This window comes from Petaurus breviceps, unplaced genomic scaffold (genome assembly GCF_028583685.1).
Source record: "Petaurus breviceps papuanus isolate PSGF00001 unplaced genomic scaffold, PetGlider_PUasm1.0 229, whole genome shotgun sequence".
Lineage (NCBI taxonomy): Eukaryota > Metazoa > Chordata > Mammalia > Diprotodontia > Petauridae > Petaurus > Petaurus breviceps.
The window spans coordinates 9,976,759-9,994,186 of record NW_027185903.1 but is presented as its reverse complement, the minus strand read 5'-3'; the positions used below and the strand labels follow the sequence as shown (position 1 = coordinate 9,994,186).

The following is a 17,428-nucleotide window of genomic DNA, read 5'->3' as shown; positions in this document are numbered from 1 at the left end:
TCCTTTGTTAGCAGCTTGTGTTTTCCCTTGGATCTAATTATTCAGCATCACTGTTTATATATCCACAGAGTTCAGTGGAACCCAGAGCTGTGGTCTCTCAACTATTTTCATACTCAGTTCTATAATCTAACCATACTTCTTCAAAAGAATTCTAGAAATAGTATGAATTTTTTGTTTATGATTAAGACTATTCATAAGTAAGACATCGATTTATATTCAAAGATAAGACCATTTATAAGTTTCCAATTGACTCTTGTATCTCCATAGACTGTGCCTCAACAGCCAACATCTTCTCATCTATATGGGGATCCTTTTGGAAATCGATTTGCATAACTTCTGTAAGTAGAAGGTTCTATCAAGTTAATTGTCTGAGGAGAAATTAAAATTAGAATAGAAGTTAAGTACCCCTTGCTTGGAGGTGACTTAGACCTAGGTTTCCATTCTTAAAACAGTAACATAATGTTGAGAAGGATAGGTAGACTTTTAAATCATAGGTATCAAAGTTTGTTGGCAGTATGCTAAATAACTCAATTTCTTCTGCACATCAAATCTATACTTTAGCTCTTTTGAACATAAGTTCATACACACACACATATTTACATATGCCAAAACATGGAGGACTTATTAATTCCCCCAAATTGCCACAAGCAAGCAGGATTCCACATTGCTATATACTCAATGGCATCTTGCCTATGTACAGAAACAATAGCTGAAGTTGTCACTTACAATAATGAACCAGTGCTCTACAGGGCCTGGAAATTTAAGGAGATATGAGATCTTTTCGAGTAACCATCAAACACTGTCTTGTTAATGACTAACCCCAAACACAGATGACACAAATATCTTGGCTTCTGCTTGGTCTAGATCCATATTCTAGTAAAGTCAAAAAGTATTTATTAAGTATTTACTATAGGTGCTAAGCACTGGGGATACAAATTCAAGCAAAGAGGGCAGTTGCTGCTCTCAAGAAGCTTACATTTTAGACAACACATAAAGACAAACCATGAAAGGAAATGAAAAAGCTGGAGGGATGGGGAATGTCACATAATGGCTGCATGATGGCTAAGTATGTTAACATAATCAAGCCAGTTTAAGCCTATGCTAAACTGTGGTAACTGCTGATGATGGCTAATTAGGAACTTTTTTTTAATGAAATTTCATCTTGGTGGTAAATGTCTTCTAAGGCCTTATTCCTGGGCAAATTGTTGAGCATGTTTAGATGCATGCTGAAACCTAGTAAAAGCATAATGCCCTATACCACCTAACTTTGAGGTCCTTGGTCTTGAAGGAATGCTCTATAGTAGCAGGCATTCTGAGAACTCAAGTGTGTGTGTATGTGTGTGTGTGTGTGTGTGTGAGACACCATGTCAATCAAGAATTTATAACATACCTACTGTGTGGCAGACTGTGCAAGATATACTGGGAATACAAAGACAAATACTAGGCTTTCCCTATGCTCAAGGAGCTTAAACATTGTATTGGTAAGAAAACATAAGGGGCAGCTAGGTGGTGCAGTGAATAGAGCACCAGCCCTGCAGTCAGGAGGACCTGAGTTCAAATCCAGACTCAGACACTTAATACAAAAACCTAGCCATGTGACCTTGGGCAAGTCACTTAACCCTAATTGCCTTCTAAAAAAGGCAACCAAAAAAAAAGGAAAGAAAATATATACACAGAAAAACAAATATAAGGCATACCAAGTCAGTTAATAATAATTACAAGGTACTTTTGTTGTTATTGTTGTTGTAAGGGAAGTATTAGCCGCTGGAGAGGAGTGAAGTAGATGAAAAAAAGTTTCCTGTAGAAACATTTGAGTTTTGAAGGAAGTGAGGGATTCCATCTACCAGGCATCACTGAAGAGAAACAGATTTCCTATGAGCAAGAAAGGGAAACAATTGGCAGGTTGGTTGAGACAGCCAGAATACATGAAGAGGAGTAATATGTAATAACTCAGAAAGGGTAGACTGAGGCCAGATGGTGAAGAAAATGCCTAACCAAGGAGTTTCCCCTATAGAGATGCAGGGGTTCCAGGATATTAGGGGAAAAGAAAGTAAAGACTGTAAGCAAAGATATTTATGGCAAACGCTTTTAAGAAAGTGAAATCTTGTACTGCAAAATTAGCATAATTGAGCACTGTTTTTTAGGATTATTCATGCTAATGATTCATTTATATGGGGCTTTAAGGTTTGCAAAGCACTGTAGGCCATTCATTCTTTATGATTATTCCTTCCTTACCACCTCCATAAATGAATGCCTAATTTGTACAAATCTTTTGTTATACAGGAAAAAGAAATCCTGGGAATTAATTAGAAATTTATTGTAGTCTTGGACTTTATTAATTTGTGAAAATCTCACTAAATAAATATTATATAAACAAAACCCACTTGTACAAAATATCCATATGGGTTGAAGTAAAGAGCACTGTATTTGAAGTCAAATAACCTAGATTGGAATGCCACCTCTGCCGTTTACTCCCTGTGAGACCTTGGGGGAGTCACTTAAACTCTGAGGACCTCAGTTTCCCCATCTGTAAAATGGGAGAGTTGAACTAAATCACCTCTGTGGTGATTCCAGCTCTAAATCTATGGTCATCTATTGGCTAGTTCATTTGGATATTTCTCATGATTTATCAGACAGAACTATATAGGGATGAAGGAGGATCAAACTTCCTTTGCTTTAGCCCTATTTGGGAGAATTGATGGAGTCTGAAGTGTAACTGTTAGAATTTGCACTGGGCACAGGAATTCCCAGTTAAGCCTCCAGCCACACAAGCAGGAAATTGAGGCTAAGAGCAAAGGGGAGGACATGCTTGATTTTCCTTCTGCCCAATTCCTGTTGCGGAGGTGTGTATTCACACAGATCCCAGGTCCTGTACCTGTTACATGAAAAGATAATAGTAAATAGCTTCATCTTTGATTCCAAGCGTGACTAGCCCACACACCAGTTAACTTTATACATATAAGATGTCAGTATTTGTTGTGCTTTTATGTTTAAAATACCAAGTGAATATTGGATAAGTATTTAGCAGGGGAAGGGGGAGGAGAGTAGGAAATTCTTTGTAACATATATTGGAAATAGCTGCTAATCTGCAAAATAATTAAAGTTACTATTCTACCAAGTTGGGCTTTTTTTGTTACTGTACCTTTTACTTGAAAGGTATACATTGTAATGAGATTTGTCTTGGACAATTTAATGGACTAAAGAATGAATGTAATTTCCCTGAGAGCAGTACAGCTTATCTGCAGGGAGTGGTTTTCCTCTTGGGCATTGTAAACTACTTTCCACTTGTGGCTTCTTCTTACTTAATGATAACTGAAACTGTATTCAATTTTTAATTCCCCCAAAGCTGCAACATTTAATCCCACTGATAGTAAAACAAATTAGATTTATTTTCTGTGTATCTATAGACATGTAACTTTTTTCTTCCATTCTTCATTAGGATTTTGGTGCATTCCCCATCAAGATGAACAAAAAGGTTGGCCATATTTGCCAAGGACAAAATTCCTAGTGGGACAACTTCTTGCCTTGCTCCTGCTTTGATATCATTACCTTTTGCCTTATTCCTTGATGGCTTTTTTTTTTACTTATAAAGATAATCTTTTCACTTTTTGCCCAGACATAAAGCTAAGCTTCAAAGCTGTGGCTTGAAACCTAAGATATAAGAACCTGACCTTCCAGATCTTAAAACGAAGTCAAGAGAATTTCTGCAATGCGGGGGATGGGGATGTGAGAATGTCTACTTGAGCTCCCCTCCTTTACTCTCCTGAAACATTTGGCATCTCACTAAGGATAAATGTTAAATAATACCATCTAAACACACACAATCCTTGCAGAACTTTTGCTCTGCTAACAAGTTTTGGAGTTACCTTCACTTAAAGTTTAGAATTTGCGTGGGTTTTTTTTTTCCTCTTTGTTCAAAGGCTTACAAATTCATGGTTGTAAAATGACAAAACATTTATCAAAAAAACAAGACAAAATCCTGCTTTTCCTCTCCCCTTCCTTCTCTAGGGAAGTGAAGTAAACTAAAGCAAGTCCTTCAACTATTCATGAATACTTGTCCCATTCCACATCTCCAGTCTTCACTTTTCAAAGGATGGAAACCCTTTTTGAAGTTCCCTTTTCAGTAATCCTCCCTGTCCTTATTGCAGAATTGACTTTTTTTTCCCCTCTGACCCAAAAGATATTACAAAGAGTGGGTAGTTCTTTCTCCCCCACCCCCAAAACATTCACTGTATCATCCAGTTCCTAAAGTTTAATTTACTTTGACCTAACGCTATCACTTTCCCCCTTTTGTAGAGCTGGCAAGATTCTGTGGGTTTATGGGAAGACAGTCTCTTTACCAAATCACAGGTTTGACACTGTTTTTCAACCTTTTGGTTGAGAGAGTTTAGTCACTTAATCACAGTCACTCATCTAACGGGCACATACTTCTTTTCCTTAACTGACTATGAGGCCACCATCTTGAATTCTAGCTCCAGAATCCAGACATTTTGATAATATTTTTCAGTGAGCCTGCTAGAAGTCTACTCATCGTGGAGGTATTGTACCCTGAAGGTCTGTCCATTTATTAAATGAAGTGATCGACCCAAATGCTTCTGGAGTTTTTGGTGGTTGCATTGGATCCTTTAAAGTAATAGGGGAACTTTCTTCAAACAACAGGCTAGGGATTGATAAGGACAAAAAATGGATGGAAGACGTCCAGAACCTGAAGTCTCTGAAGATATTGGTTATAACCATGATCATATCAACTTTTTTCTTTCCTCATTTTTAAAAACCAAAAATAAACTTGAACACTTTCCCAGTATATTTTGCCTCTCTACTTTTAGCACAATTATGAGAGTGAATTTGTGCCAAAATGAGTTTTGTATTATGTGTGTATGTTACTGTTATTGCTTGTCTTTGACCCTTAACTCTCAGGTTCTTGTGGGTGTTAAACATCCACATTCAATGTTAATTTGGGTGGAGGAAAAGGATACCTGCCTGCAGTGCCAACCAGCTGGTAGACTCATACACCTCTATTGATTTAACCCTAAACCCTAAATAATTGTCTAAGATAAAGTTAGGGTGACATGTCTAATGATGATAGCTGATCAATGTATAGGCTTAATCTTTCTGTCTGGCTTTCTGCTCAACCATTTATAAATATGAACTTGAAATAGTATTTTAATGTCCAAATACTTAAACTTGTGCTAAAACTGGAGACAATTATTTGTAGGTAACTCGGATTTTTTGAAAGTAATTTCTTGAAACTGAATTTCAGCCACACATGTCCTGTACAGATCTATTTTTCTCCCGTGCACTTTTCTGTAATGCAAATAAAGCTATGAATTTACTCCATCTCAATAAACTGGAAATGCAGAATCATGTGCATCTTGTCCATTTGTTCTGTCTTCCTGAAGTCCAGTTCAGATGACTTGTGGGGTATGTTAAGGTGGGGCTGAAAGAAAATAGAAAAACAAGGGAAAATCAGTGGTGCTTTTTTTTCAAAGCTAGCTCGTCTCATTTGTTTTCCCCCATTGCCTGACCGCCAATGAGAAATGGAAGTAGATGCTAAAGTGAATCCAAATTGTGCCCCCAATTTTCCCAATTAGAATTTGCTGTTCTGTGAGGCAGCTTGGGCTGTGTACAAAGAGTTCACCTCACAATCAGGAAGGCCTAGAGTCAGTTCTCACCTGATACAATTTTAACCTCTTGGTGCCCTCACACAAATCCCTCAGGTTCTAAGTTGCAGAATAATTAGGCAGCTAGGTGGTATGTAGATAAAGCGGTAGACATAGATTTAGGAAGACCTGAATTCAAATCCAGTCTCAGACATTTATTAGCAATGTGACTGACTGCACAACACACTTTTTTTCTTAGCTTTTCCTAGTTTGTAAAATGGGATGGCTAAGCAGTACAGTAAATAAAATGCTGGGCCTGAAATTAGGAAGATTCATCTTCCTGAGTTTAAATCTGACCTCAGATACTTACTAGCTGTGTGACCCTGGGCAAGTCACTTAACTCTATTTGCCTCAGTTCCTTATCTGTAAAATGAGCTGGAGAAGGAAATGGCAAACCACTCCAGTTATCTTACCAAAGAAACCCTAAATATGGTTACAAAGCATCAGACAAAATTGAAATAATTGAACAATGACAACAAATGAGGATGATGATAGCACCTACCTCCCAGAGCTGTTAGATAAATGAGATAACATGTACTGTGCTTTGTAAACCTTAAAATGCTATATAAATATTAGCTCCTATTATCATCAATTGCCAATGGTAAAGTTAACTCTTTGGTGGCAGGCTTTATGATACAATCAAGCATTTTTTTTAAATGCTGAGGATACAAAAAGATGAAAACAGCCCAATCTCTTATAGGAGCTCACAGTCTTTATATAGGAGACAACCTATACTTAGATATACACAGTAGTGGTGAGGGAGGCACTAAACAGCTTAAGGGATTGTATAAAAGGTGATGCTAGACATGAGTATTGAAGGAACCGACAGATGGAAAGAGAAGTGAGGAGGAAATGTGTTCTAGGTAGGGGGATTAATCAGTGCAATGGCTTTGTAGGAGAAACCACAAGGCAGCCAATCTGGCTGGTCAGTAAGGCTAGAAAGACAGATCGTGATCAGTTGGTTTTAAATACCAACTAGAGAAGCTTATATTTGGCGGTTAAAAAAAAGCTTCTGGAATTTGTATTGAAAAATGACAAGGTCAAATCTGGGCTTAGGAGTATCAATCTGGTCTGCCTTGGAAAGAGACCTGGGCCAGGAAGACCAATGAGGAGACTATTGAGGTAGTCCAGGTGATGATCAGTAATGAAGGCCTGTATTTGGGTGGTGGCCATGGGGGTGTAGAGAAAGGAGGGAGGAGGATGGGGAAAGGAGAAGATTTGGCAGCTGAGTAAATATGTGTGGCTCTCCCTGAACATGGGACTCGTTCCTCTATCCAGGAGTCTCAGACCTGGCAACGTGGTTATGGATGGGCAGGAACTGCCTTGGACTATCAATAATAGCTAACATCGGGGCAGTCAGGTGACGCAATAAGAGCACCAGCCCTGGCGTCGGGAGACCCAGGATCGGTTCTGGCCTCAGATACTTGGCACCCACATGAAATAACTGGCCGTGTAACCTTGGGCAAGTTACCTAACCCCAATTGCTTAATAAATAAATAAATAATAGCTAACATTTAGGGATCTCTAGGTGTCATAGTGGATAGAGCAGTGGCCCTGGCACCAGGAGGACCTGAGTTCATATCTGAGCCTCGGTTGCTAGCTGTGTGATCCTGGGCAAGTTACTTAATCTCAATTGCCTCTCCTCATAAATATTAAAATAATAATAAGTAACATTGTAGAACACCAACTTTGGGCCAGGCATTGTGCAAAGTGCTTTGTTGTATTTTGATCTGTCCTACCCTTCATGACTCCATTTGGGGTTTTCTTGGCAAGGTCCTGGAGGGGTTTGCCATTTCCTTTTCCAGCTCATTTTACAGATGAGAAACTGAGGCAAACAGGGGTAAGGGACTTGCCCAGGGTCCCACAGCTAGTAAGTTTCTGAGACTGGATTTGAACTCAGGAAGCTAAGTCACTGTGCCATCTAGCTTCCCTCCATATCTCAACTGAAGACCACAATGCTTTGAGAGGTCCTATTCCTATCCACATTTTATACAAGAGGAAACTGGGTTAAGTGACTTGTCCAGGTTCACATAACTTGTAAATAAATGTCTGAGGCCCCATTGCCAGCACACTATCCACAGCCACACCTAGCTGCCTTAGCCTGATTCCTATTCATCTCTCCCATGCTACAGTCTCTGCTTCATTTCCAGAGCCAAGCAGAGAAAAAAAAATGTTTGGGCAAGCTTTGACTCTACAGACAAGCACCAAGGTTGAACTAATTTTATTGCAAGATCCCCGAGCAATAAGGCAAACTGGGGAGGAAGGAGAAACTATTTCAAAACAAACTAAAGTTATTGAAGGTAGGCATGGCCCACCTCTGATTACTGCTGGCCCTTCTTTCGCTTCTGCAGTTTTCCTTTCTCCACCCCCACCTTTCCATCCTGATGTCAGTAGATAAGAATGCAGGAAAATAGCTCACACTTGGAGACTGTATTGCTTCCTAGCACTGCAGAAACAGCCATATATACCTGAACTAGATCTGAGAAGTAATTCTCTGGTGGGCAAATTCTCTGCAATATAGAGATGCTTGGCAGTGGGGGGGATCAACATTGGGGGGGGGGGGTATGAGAGAAAGGCAACCCCTTTCAGCGGGCTTCCTATTTCAGTATTCTTGCTTAATCTTTTCAGGTTCTCTCTCCAAGAAAGTTTAACCTTCATGCTTTATCAGTGCTGTGAAGAGCAAGTACTTTTAACAAAGTGTTAACCACCTGCTGCTAACTAACCCAAGAGTAGAGAGAAATGCTTACTCAAGCAGATTTGCCAAGAGTGGGTGAGGGGGAGGGGAAAATAAGGGCAGAATGACCTTGTCCTTGATGGGACACTTCATACTGGAAGTTATTTACTCACTAACACCATTCCCATCTGCGCAGATTTTAACAGTGGCCATTTTGTTTGTGACAGGGCTTCCTTTTTAGACAGTAAGAAAATATGGCATGCAAAGAATAAACACACAAGGACTTTTAAAAAAATATATAATAAATATATATCTCAAACTAAAAGTTAGCATAATGTACGATAGAGAAATACAAGATGCTTTCATGATGAATGCAAAACTAAAGCAAGGGTTCCCTTTCCTTCTGCAAATAAGAGCCACAGTTCTGAAAATAGTAACAATAGATCAGAGAAAGAAAGGAGTTAAAGGTATAAATGACAGACAAAACTATCATTATTTGCTGCTGACAGTTTATCTAGAAAAATCTAAAAAAAAAATCCTAATTGAGGCAAGAGCTTTAATAAAGTGACAGAATACAAAATAAACCCATAAAAACCCATAGCATTTCCACATAACAATAACAAAATCTAGGAGCAAATAATGAAAAGGGAAGCTCATACAGAACAAAAACAAAACTCATGAAGTATCTGGGAGTTATCTACCACATGGTACCATCTACCACATGGTATACTCAAGATACAATGATAAAAAGACACTTAGAGTAATAAAGAATGACCTAACTGGAGTGCTCATTGTTGATCTATGTCAATAAAATAAAAATAACAATATTCAAATTAATTTACAGATGTAAGGATAAATCTATCAAACTGCCAAGGGAATACTTGTTAGAGCTAGGCAAAGTACTAAAATTAATTTGGAAGAACAAAAGATCTAAAATTTCAAGAGAAAATAATGGGGGGGGGGGAGGGGAGAATAAACAGGGGGAAAGCACTTGCAATACCTCAAATTAAAAGTCTTTAATCACAAAAAGTATTTGGTACTGGGTAAAAATGGAAAAGTAGATCAGTGGAACAGACTGGATAAGGAAGAATCAGAAACAATTGAATTCAGCAATACAGGACTCAAAAATCCTGAGTACATAAATTGCTTTGAGAAAAAATTCTCTATTTGACCAAAGTTACTGGGAAAGCTGAAAAGCAATTTAGCAGAAATTAGATTTAGGCAAACATCTTGCACCATATTACACAATAAACCTCAAAAGGATATGACCTGAATAACAAAATTAGAAGAGAACCAGATCAGGTATCATTTGGAGCAATAACTTGGGGAAAATTATTAACCAAACAAGGGATAGAAGTGATAAAAATAAATAGATATTTATTTTATCAAAGATAAAATAAATAGTTACCAGAAATGGAAAGGCTTTTACACAAACAAAATCAATGCAACCAGGATAAAAAGGGAAGTAAATGATGGGGGAGAATGGTAGGGATTTTTATCAAATATCTTATAAGGATCTGATATATAAGATTTGTGAGAGACTAATGCAAATATTTGAAACTAAAGGTCATTTCCCCAATGGATAAATGGACAGAGGATACAAACAATTCTTTTTTTTTTTTCCTTTTGGTGGAGTGAGGGCAGGACAATTGGTGTTAAGTGACTTGCCCAAGGTCATATGGCTAGTAAGTGTTAAGTGTCTGAGGTAGGATTTGAAGTCAGATTCTCCTGACTCCAGGGCCAGGTACTCTATTCACTGCACCTAGCTGCCCATATTTATTTATTGATTGATTGATTTTTTTTGCAGGGGGGAGGGATACAAACAATCCTTAAGAGAATTGTGGATTATAAACAACTCTAAGAAATATCTCTCCAAATCACTAATAGGAGAAAAATAAATTTTTGAAAAACCAAACCTGAAGTTTCACCTATAAAGTTTTAAAATACCATATCATGGTTTGGGCAATCATCCATTGATAACATTGTCCTATAATTCCATTGTTATTCAGTCCTTTCAGTTATGTCTTACTCTTTGGTGACCCCATTTGGGGTTTTTGTGGCAGAGATATTAGAGTGGCTTACCATTTCCTTCTCCAGCTTATTTTACAGATGAGGAAACTGAGGCAAACAGGTTTAGGTGACTTGCATAGGGTCACTCAAATCATGTCTGAGGCCAGATTTGAACTCAGAAAGAAGAGTCTTCATGACCTAAGGGACCGGACTCTATCCCCTTCTGGCACCACCTCCTGCCTTCCTATAGTGCTAACAATCCCTTTAATAGAATCCCAGCTCTGCCACTTTCCACCTGTGTGACTTTGGGTGAGCTCTTTAGGCTTATTTCCTCATCTTTAAAATGAAGGAGATGAACTAGAAACAACCTCCAAGGTTCCCTCTAAATCTGTGGTCCATCTAGCTATTTGGAGGCAGCTACGTCGGTCAGTGGATAGAGCAGTAGACTCAGAGTTCAAATCCAACCTCAAACACTTGCTAGTTGTGTGATCCTGGGCAAATCACTTAACCTCTGTCTGCCTCAGATTCCTCATCTGTAAAATGGGATTAATAATCAGACCTAACTTCCAGGCTTGTGAGGATAAAATAGAATCATATTTGTACAGTGCCTCAATTATTATATAAATGCTAGTTATTATTATTACTTATTTTACCTAACGCCACATTCTCATAGACCCAGTTGATTCCATTAAGTATGTTACACCTCTAGTTGCAAACTTCTTCCCCCCTCCTCCAAAAAAGCAAAACTGATTGGGTTTCCAATTCTTTTTCTTTATAAGGAAGAGGAGCACCAGTCCTGGATAACCTCCAAACTGGATTGGTCCTTAAATAATTTACTGGTCAAATAAGTTCTGTTTCCAGAAATATGCCATTATCAACAGGACACAACATAAAGTCTACTTGGTGAAATAAGATCTTTCTCCTCTTCCCTGCCCTGTCCTTGTCTCCTCCCCCCTCCCCTCCCCCCAAGGCCTCTGGTTAATATTTAAGCTATGATTATTTGAAGAGATTGCTAAATAATGAAATATCTGTGTTTCTTGCTGGGAAGTGTTTATGTAACATTACCCTTTTACTTAAAAGAAAAAAACTAACACTTTGTTCGAATGTTGGAAGTGTGCTGTGTTAGTCTGAGCAGCTTGGGATTAGGTGCCCCTGCAGCTCCCTTTAATGTGGCAGTCTTTAGCGGGCTGCCGATGGATGAGTGCCAGCAATTTGTCATCTTCCCTAATCAGTCCCTGAAGCTTCTCCTAGGTTCTTGTTTTTCTGAAGAGCTCCAAGGTTTTCATTACTGCTCCCATGCCACATGCCAGGTAGAAGACTGAAAATGTGCCCTGTGGGCCTTAGTCAGTGGCTGGGGCCAGGAGGGGGATCCTGAATTGGAGGACGATGTCTCTGCACTGCCAGGTGCCAAGCAGTCAGCTGCAGAGCCCTAACTTGTTATGCCTTGGCTCTGATGGGCCAGCTCTTGTCTTATCCTGCCGGGGCCCAGGCTTCAATACTACTTGGGCCCTGCTCCCTAGCAGTTCCATCACTAAAATCCCCTCCACCACCAGCAGCCCCTTGCAGATCTGTATGGAAGCTCCTTGAAGGTAGAGATTGGCTTGTTTGCTTGCATATAACTGTTTAGCAGAGAACAGTGCCTGGCAAATAGTAAGTGTATAGCAGGTACTTTTTTTTCTTTATCTCTACCAGGGATAAAACCACATGACTGGGAGGAGAGGGTGACCAGTCTAAGGCCAAACTCTGCTTAGTGGCAGAGCTGGGATTTGAACCTAACTCTTCCAGCTCCACACCCAATGCTCTGTCTACATCAGCACACAGCCTTCTTTTACAGGTGTAGAAACTGAGACTCAAAGAGGCAAAAGCCAATCTAATAAACATTTATTAAGCACCTACTATGTGCCAGGCATTGTCCTAAATGCTTGAAATACAGTTAATAAAAAGAAAGGCAGTCCCTATCCTCAAAGAATTTATAATCTAAAGGAAGAGACCACACACACAAAAGGAGGGAGGAAAGCAAGGAAAAGGTGTGGGGGTGGGGGTGGGGCATCTTTTTTTGTGGAGCTGAAATCCATGAGAGCAGCAGAGAAGGGGGGGAGTGAGTGGGGCTTCCTTTTTAGAAACAAATGAATTGCTCAGAATCACTAGTAAAGGGCAGATTCAGGGACATAGTTGCTTTCAAGAATGTGAAGGGCTATCACCTAGAAGAGATATTAATCTTGTTCCATTTGACTCCAGAGGTCGGAAATAGGAGCAGTTCATCCTCAGATACTTGGCACCCACACAAAATAACTGGCCGTGTAACCTTGAGCAAGTTACTTAACCCCAATTGCTTTAAAAAAGAAAAAAAAAAGAAAAAAGAAAAAGAAATAGGAGCAGTGGGTGAAAATTGCAGAGAGGGAGAGCTAGGGTGGTTCAGTGAATAGAGCACAGGCTCTGGAGCCAGGAGGACCCAGGCTCAAATAAGACCTCAGACACTTGACACTTACTAGCTGAGTGACCTTGGGCAAGTCACTTAACCTCAATTGCCTGGCCTTCCCCCTTCCAAAAAAAAAAAATAAAAATTTCAGAGTCAGATAAATTGAGGTTTGAAGACAAAAATTCCTCATAGCTAAGGCTATCCCAAAGTAGAATGGATGATCCCAAGAGGTAGAAGGTGGACTTTCCCTTCCCTGAAGACCTTCAAACAAAAATTAAATAATTATTTGTTAGAGATATTGTAGCAGGCATGCTTTTTCAATTATGGGCAGAAAAAAATAGCCTCTGGGGTCCCTTTCAACTCTGGGATTCTTTAGTAACCACCACATCATTAGGAAGCATATTGAAGAACTGGGGCCCTTGAGAGAAGAACCAAGCCATAAGAAACCTGGGGGAAGGGTAGCCTGATTGGATGTTCCACATGGGACCAGCAGAGGACTTACAAGGGAGAATAATAGAGTTGACTGAAGGACAGAAGGCATGTGAATAGCTTCTAGTGGGGAGGAAGCACACACCTCCCCATCCCAACATGCCAGCACCCTAGGCCAAAGCCAAATCAGTCCCATGCTCATTATGGCTATGGTACTCAGCTGTCCCATTCAGTCTTTACTAGTCAATTTTCCTCTTTGGATTGGTATTTAGATTGGTTTATTTGAATCTTTTTGTTCATTAGTTAATGTTGTGAAAACTTTTTTGGTCTTGCAACTGTAGCAGTCATCAAAACCATTTGGTATTGGTTAAAAATATTGAATTCTCACTCAGCAAGGCTATCCTTTGACACCTCCCAATCTGATTCACTATCCCACTCACCATAGTGGTTATTCTAAACCATTTATTTCATTGATTCATGGCTTTCTTCCCACATCCCACCGCCATACTCTCAGCTAAAGACTGTCTACCTCACATGAAGAAGTGACCCTTCTTCCCAAGGCAAACTGCTGTATGTGTATCCATTATTTCATTCCATCTTGCCTTTTCCAACAAAATGTCCTCTCCATCATCCCCACTCTCTCATTAATCTTCAGTCTCTCCTTATCTGATTGCCTACTGTCATCATGCCTATGTCTTTTCTATCATTTAAAAAAAAGCATCACTTGATATGATCATCTCAGCTACCTCTTGACCTAGATTTCTCCTCTCTTCCGTGAATAAATTCCTTGAGAAATCTCTCTGCACTTGGGGCTTCTATTTCCTTTCTTCTCCCTCTTCTAAATACTTTTGTGGTATGCTTCTGACCACAATTCAACTTAAACTACCCTCTCCAATGCTATTGATGACTTCTGAATTGCCAAATCTAATGTTGCCTTTCCTCAGTGCTCATCCTTCTTAACTTCTCCATAGCCTTTGACTTTTTTGGCTGCCCTCTTTTCCTGGATATTCTCTTCTCCTAGTTTTCCTCCCACCTGACTCCTCCTTATCAATCTCTATCATTTGTTCTCCATCCAGGTAATGCCCTCTAACTGTGGATGTCCCCCAAGGACCTCTCTTGAGGACCTTTTTTTTCCTCCCTCTTTACTATGTGACTTGATAAACTCCTCAGTTCCTGTGGGTTCAATAATTATCTCTATGCAAATGATTTTCAGGTCAATTTGTCCAACTCTAACCTTTTTCCTTACATCCAATCTCCCATCAACCTTTGCCTATTGGACTTTTCAAAGAGATAGATATCACATAGACTCAAAGTGTCCAAAACAGAACTCATAATGTTTCCTGCCAACTGCCCCCTTTTCCAAACTTTCTTATTACTGTTAAAAGGTACCACCATCCTCCTGGTTACCCATACTCACAACGTTGGTGTCATCTTCAGCTTGCATTTTCCCCACATATCCAATCTGTTTCCAAGCCCCGCTGTTCTGCACAATATCCCTCAAATATATCCCTTCTTTCCACTCACACCTCTGCCACCCTGGTACAGGTCTTCAGCACTTCTCGCCTGGACTACTGAAATAATCTGCTGCTTGGTCTCCCTGTCTCAAATCTTTTCCCATTCAAGTCTACCCTCCAAACATGCCAAAGTGATCTTCCTAAATGCCATATCTGATGATGTCAAATCACTACATTCCATTGCCTCCCCACCCCGACCCTGCTCCCCATCACTTCCAGGATCAAATGCAAAAAACTTGCATTTAAAGCCCTTCATGTTTAGGGAACAGAGTCTCTGTTTCCCTTTCCAGTCTTGTTACAGTCTATTCTCCTCCCTGTATTCTACAATCCAGCAACACTTGCCTTCTTGCTGTTCTTTTCATAAAACACTGATTCTAGACCTATTCACTGATTTCCTGAATATCTGGAATGAAATTATCACCTCCATTTCATCACCTGCCTGGTTTTCTTCAAGACTCAGCTTGAATCTGACTTTATGCAAGAGGCTTTTGATAGCTCCTTCCTATACTCCACCCAGCCCCAACTGCTAATTCCTTTGAGATTACCTCTAATTTATGACAGAGAGATAGACAGATAGACCAACAGAGAGAGAGAGAGAGAGACAGAGAGAGAGAGAGACAGAGACAGAGACAGAGAGACTGTGTGTATAGTATTTTGCATATTGTCTCCCCCATTAGAATGTGAGCTTCCTGAGGGAAAAGAACATGTTTTTGTCTTTTTTTATATCCCCAGTACTTAGCACCATGCCTGGAAAATAATAAGGGCCTCATAAGTATATATTGTCCAATGGGTCCATTCATACTTTACAAACATTCAGACTTTAATAATTACTTTCTTCCAACTGAAAGCCATTACTGAATGTAATGTCTACTGAGTAGAGAACAATGGACTGGAAATCAGAAGGCATAGTTGGGTTTAGTTTTCAATTCTGCCACAATTTAGTTCTGTGCTTTTAGGCAAAATTTCCTTTAGCCTGAAGGTTTTCATTTTTGAAATGAGAGGTCAGAAAACATGAGAAGTCAGTGTGAAATATTGGAAAGAGTATTGGATTTAGAGACAGAAGAACTGGGTTCATGTCCACCCCCTCCTGCCACTTACTACTTCTGGGACTTGGGACAAGTCAGTTTGAATCTCTGGGCCTCAGTTCTTCTATAAGATGTAAAATGAGAGGGTTAGACTGGGTGGCCTCTAGGACCCCTTCTAGCTCTACATGTATGATCCTAAGGTGATTTTTTTTCTGTTCTAAAATTCTATAATTCTATTTGTAATCCCAGGAAATCTTTAAAGGAACCATGCTGTTCTTGGTCAACAAAGGTACCCATCCTTGATTCTAATAGATCATGATGTCTAGGGGATCATGTTGGGTATATCCAGACCCTGATTCAGAACATTCATTGGATTCATTGGCTCATAGGCTCATAGGTCTAGAAGTAGAAGGGACCTCAGAAGCTAAGAAGTCTAACTCCGTTTTACAAGTGAGGAAAGTCAAGTGATTCACTCAATATCTCTCAGAGAGTAAGCGTGTGTGTGTGTGTGTGTGTGTGTGTGTGTGTGTGTGTGTGTGTGTGATTGCCCGTGAAAAGTTTGGAAAAGTAAAAACTATTATATAGACCATTCTCATCATCATTAATATTACTGTGTGCTTATCCTGCCATTAACTTGCTATAATTTAACTTATACCACAGCAGAGAATCATAGTTCAATTCCCAAGTGGTATTTCAAAACAGTTCCTCATTCAAATTAACTCAGACAAGAAAAAACTATAAACTTTTCTAAATATATTGGATGAGTCAGTTTCCAAAGGCAAAAGCTGCTTACAAGCTCTGGTCACACCTACTTATAATTAAGTCTAATTAGTGTAAAATACCCTCAGACTCTGTGTAAAAGACTTTGCCTTTATATTTGCACTCTCAGAATGAGCCTCAAGAACGAAATCTATTAAAGAGACACATAAACTTGGACATGGTGTCTCCTGGCTACATATTCCTTGGGCCAGCGCTAACATCTTGTTACTTGCTGGGCTGCACAGGAAGTGGCTTGTGGCCATACAATCATTCAATTATCTAGTTAGAGGCATTTCCCACCCATTTCATCAGCCATGGAAAAGTCTACTCTGCCTTTGTAGCCTAAAGTTCTGCCTAGTGAGACACCGCTTAGATATGTTGTTTTCACAAGTAGTCTGAGAACTGTTGAAATCAACTCCTTTTTGTCCTTAGGAGAAACAACTAATGGGATCTCAAGAATTCTGGTGGCTTTAGCCTCTATCTCCAAAATTCCCTGACTCCAGCTGGGTTGCACATAGGAATTTCTAGCACTACACACCTTCCACGAGATGATTCAATTTTAATTCTAAAAGCTCCAGATAAGCACCCCTTTCCTACAAGGCTTGGTGCTAAGTGGTGGGGATCTGAAGATTAAATCAAGTCTCTGCCTTCAAGGAACCTACTTTCTACTGAGAAGAAACAATGCATACACAGATAAGTATAAGTAAAAAACACATGGAAGGTAATTGGGAGTGTAGGAATGCACCTACAACTGAGAGGCTGCTTGTCAATAGCCAAGTTGGTACCCCTGATGAGAGAAAGATATACCCTCTTCTTATACCTAATAGGAAGGAAGGAAGGAAGGAAGGAAGGAAGGAAGGAAGGAAGGAAGGAAGGAAGGAAGGAAGGAAGGAAGGAAAGAAGGAAGGAAGGAAGGAAGGAAGGAAGGAAGGAAGGAA

At 39.7% G+C, this 17,428-nt stretch overlaps 1 protein-coding gene across 8 annotated transcripts in view; it reads left to right on the top strand.

Moving 5' to 3' along the window:
- DAB2 (DAB adaptor protein 2) overlaps positions 1-5,361 on the top strand; it is a 68,937-nt gene extending 63,576 nt beyond the window's left edge. For all 8 annotated transcript variants that reach the window (XM_069096207.1, XM_069096204.1, XM_069096205.1 and 5 more), the window contains 2 exons: positions 268-338; positions 3,440-5,361. In XM_069096207.1, coding sequence (XP_068952308.1) covers positions 268-333 — 66 coding nt within the window. In that variant the 3' untranslated portion in view covers positions 334-338; positions 3,440-5,361. The remainder of the gene's footprint in view (positions 1-267; positions 339-3,439) is intronic.
- Positions 5,362-17,428: the final 12,067 nt, after the last annotated feature.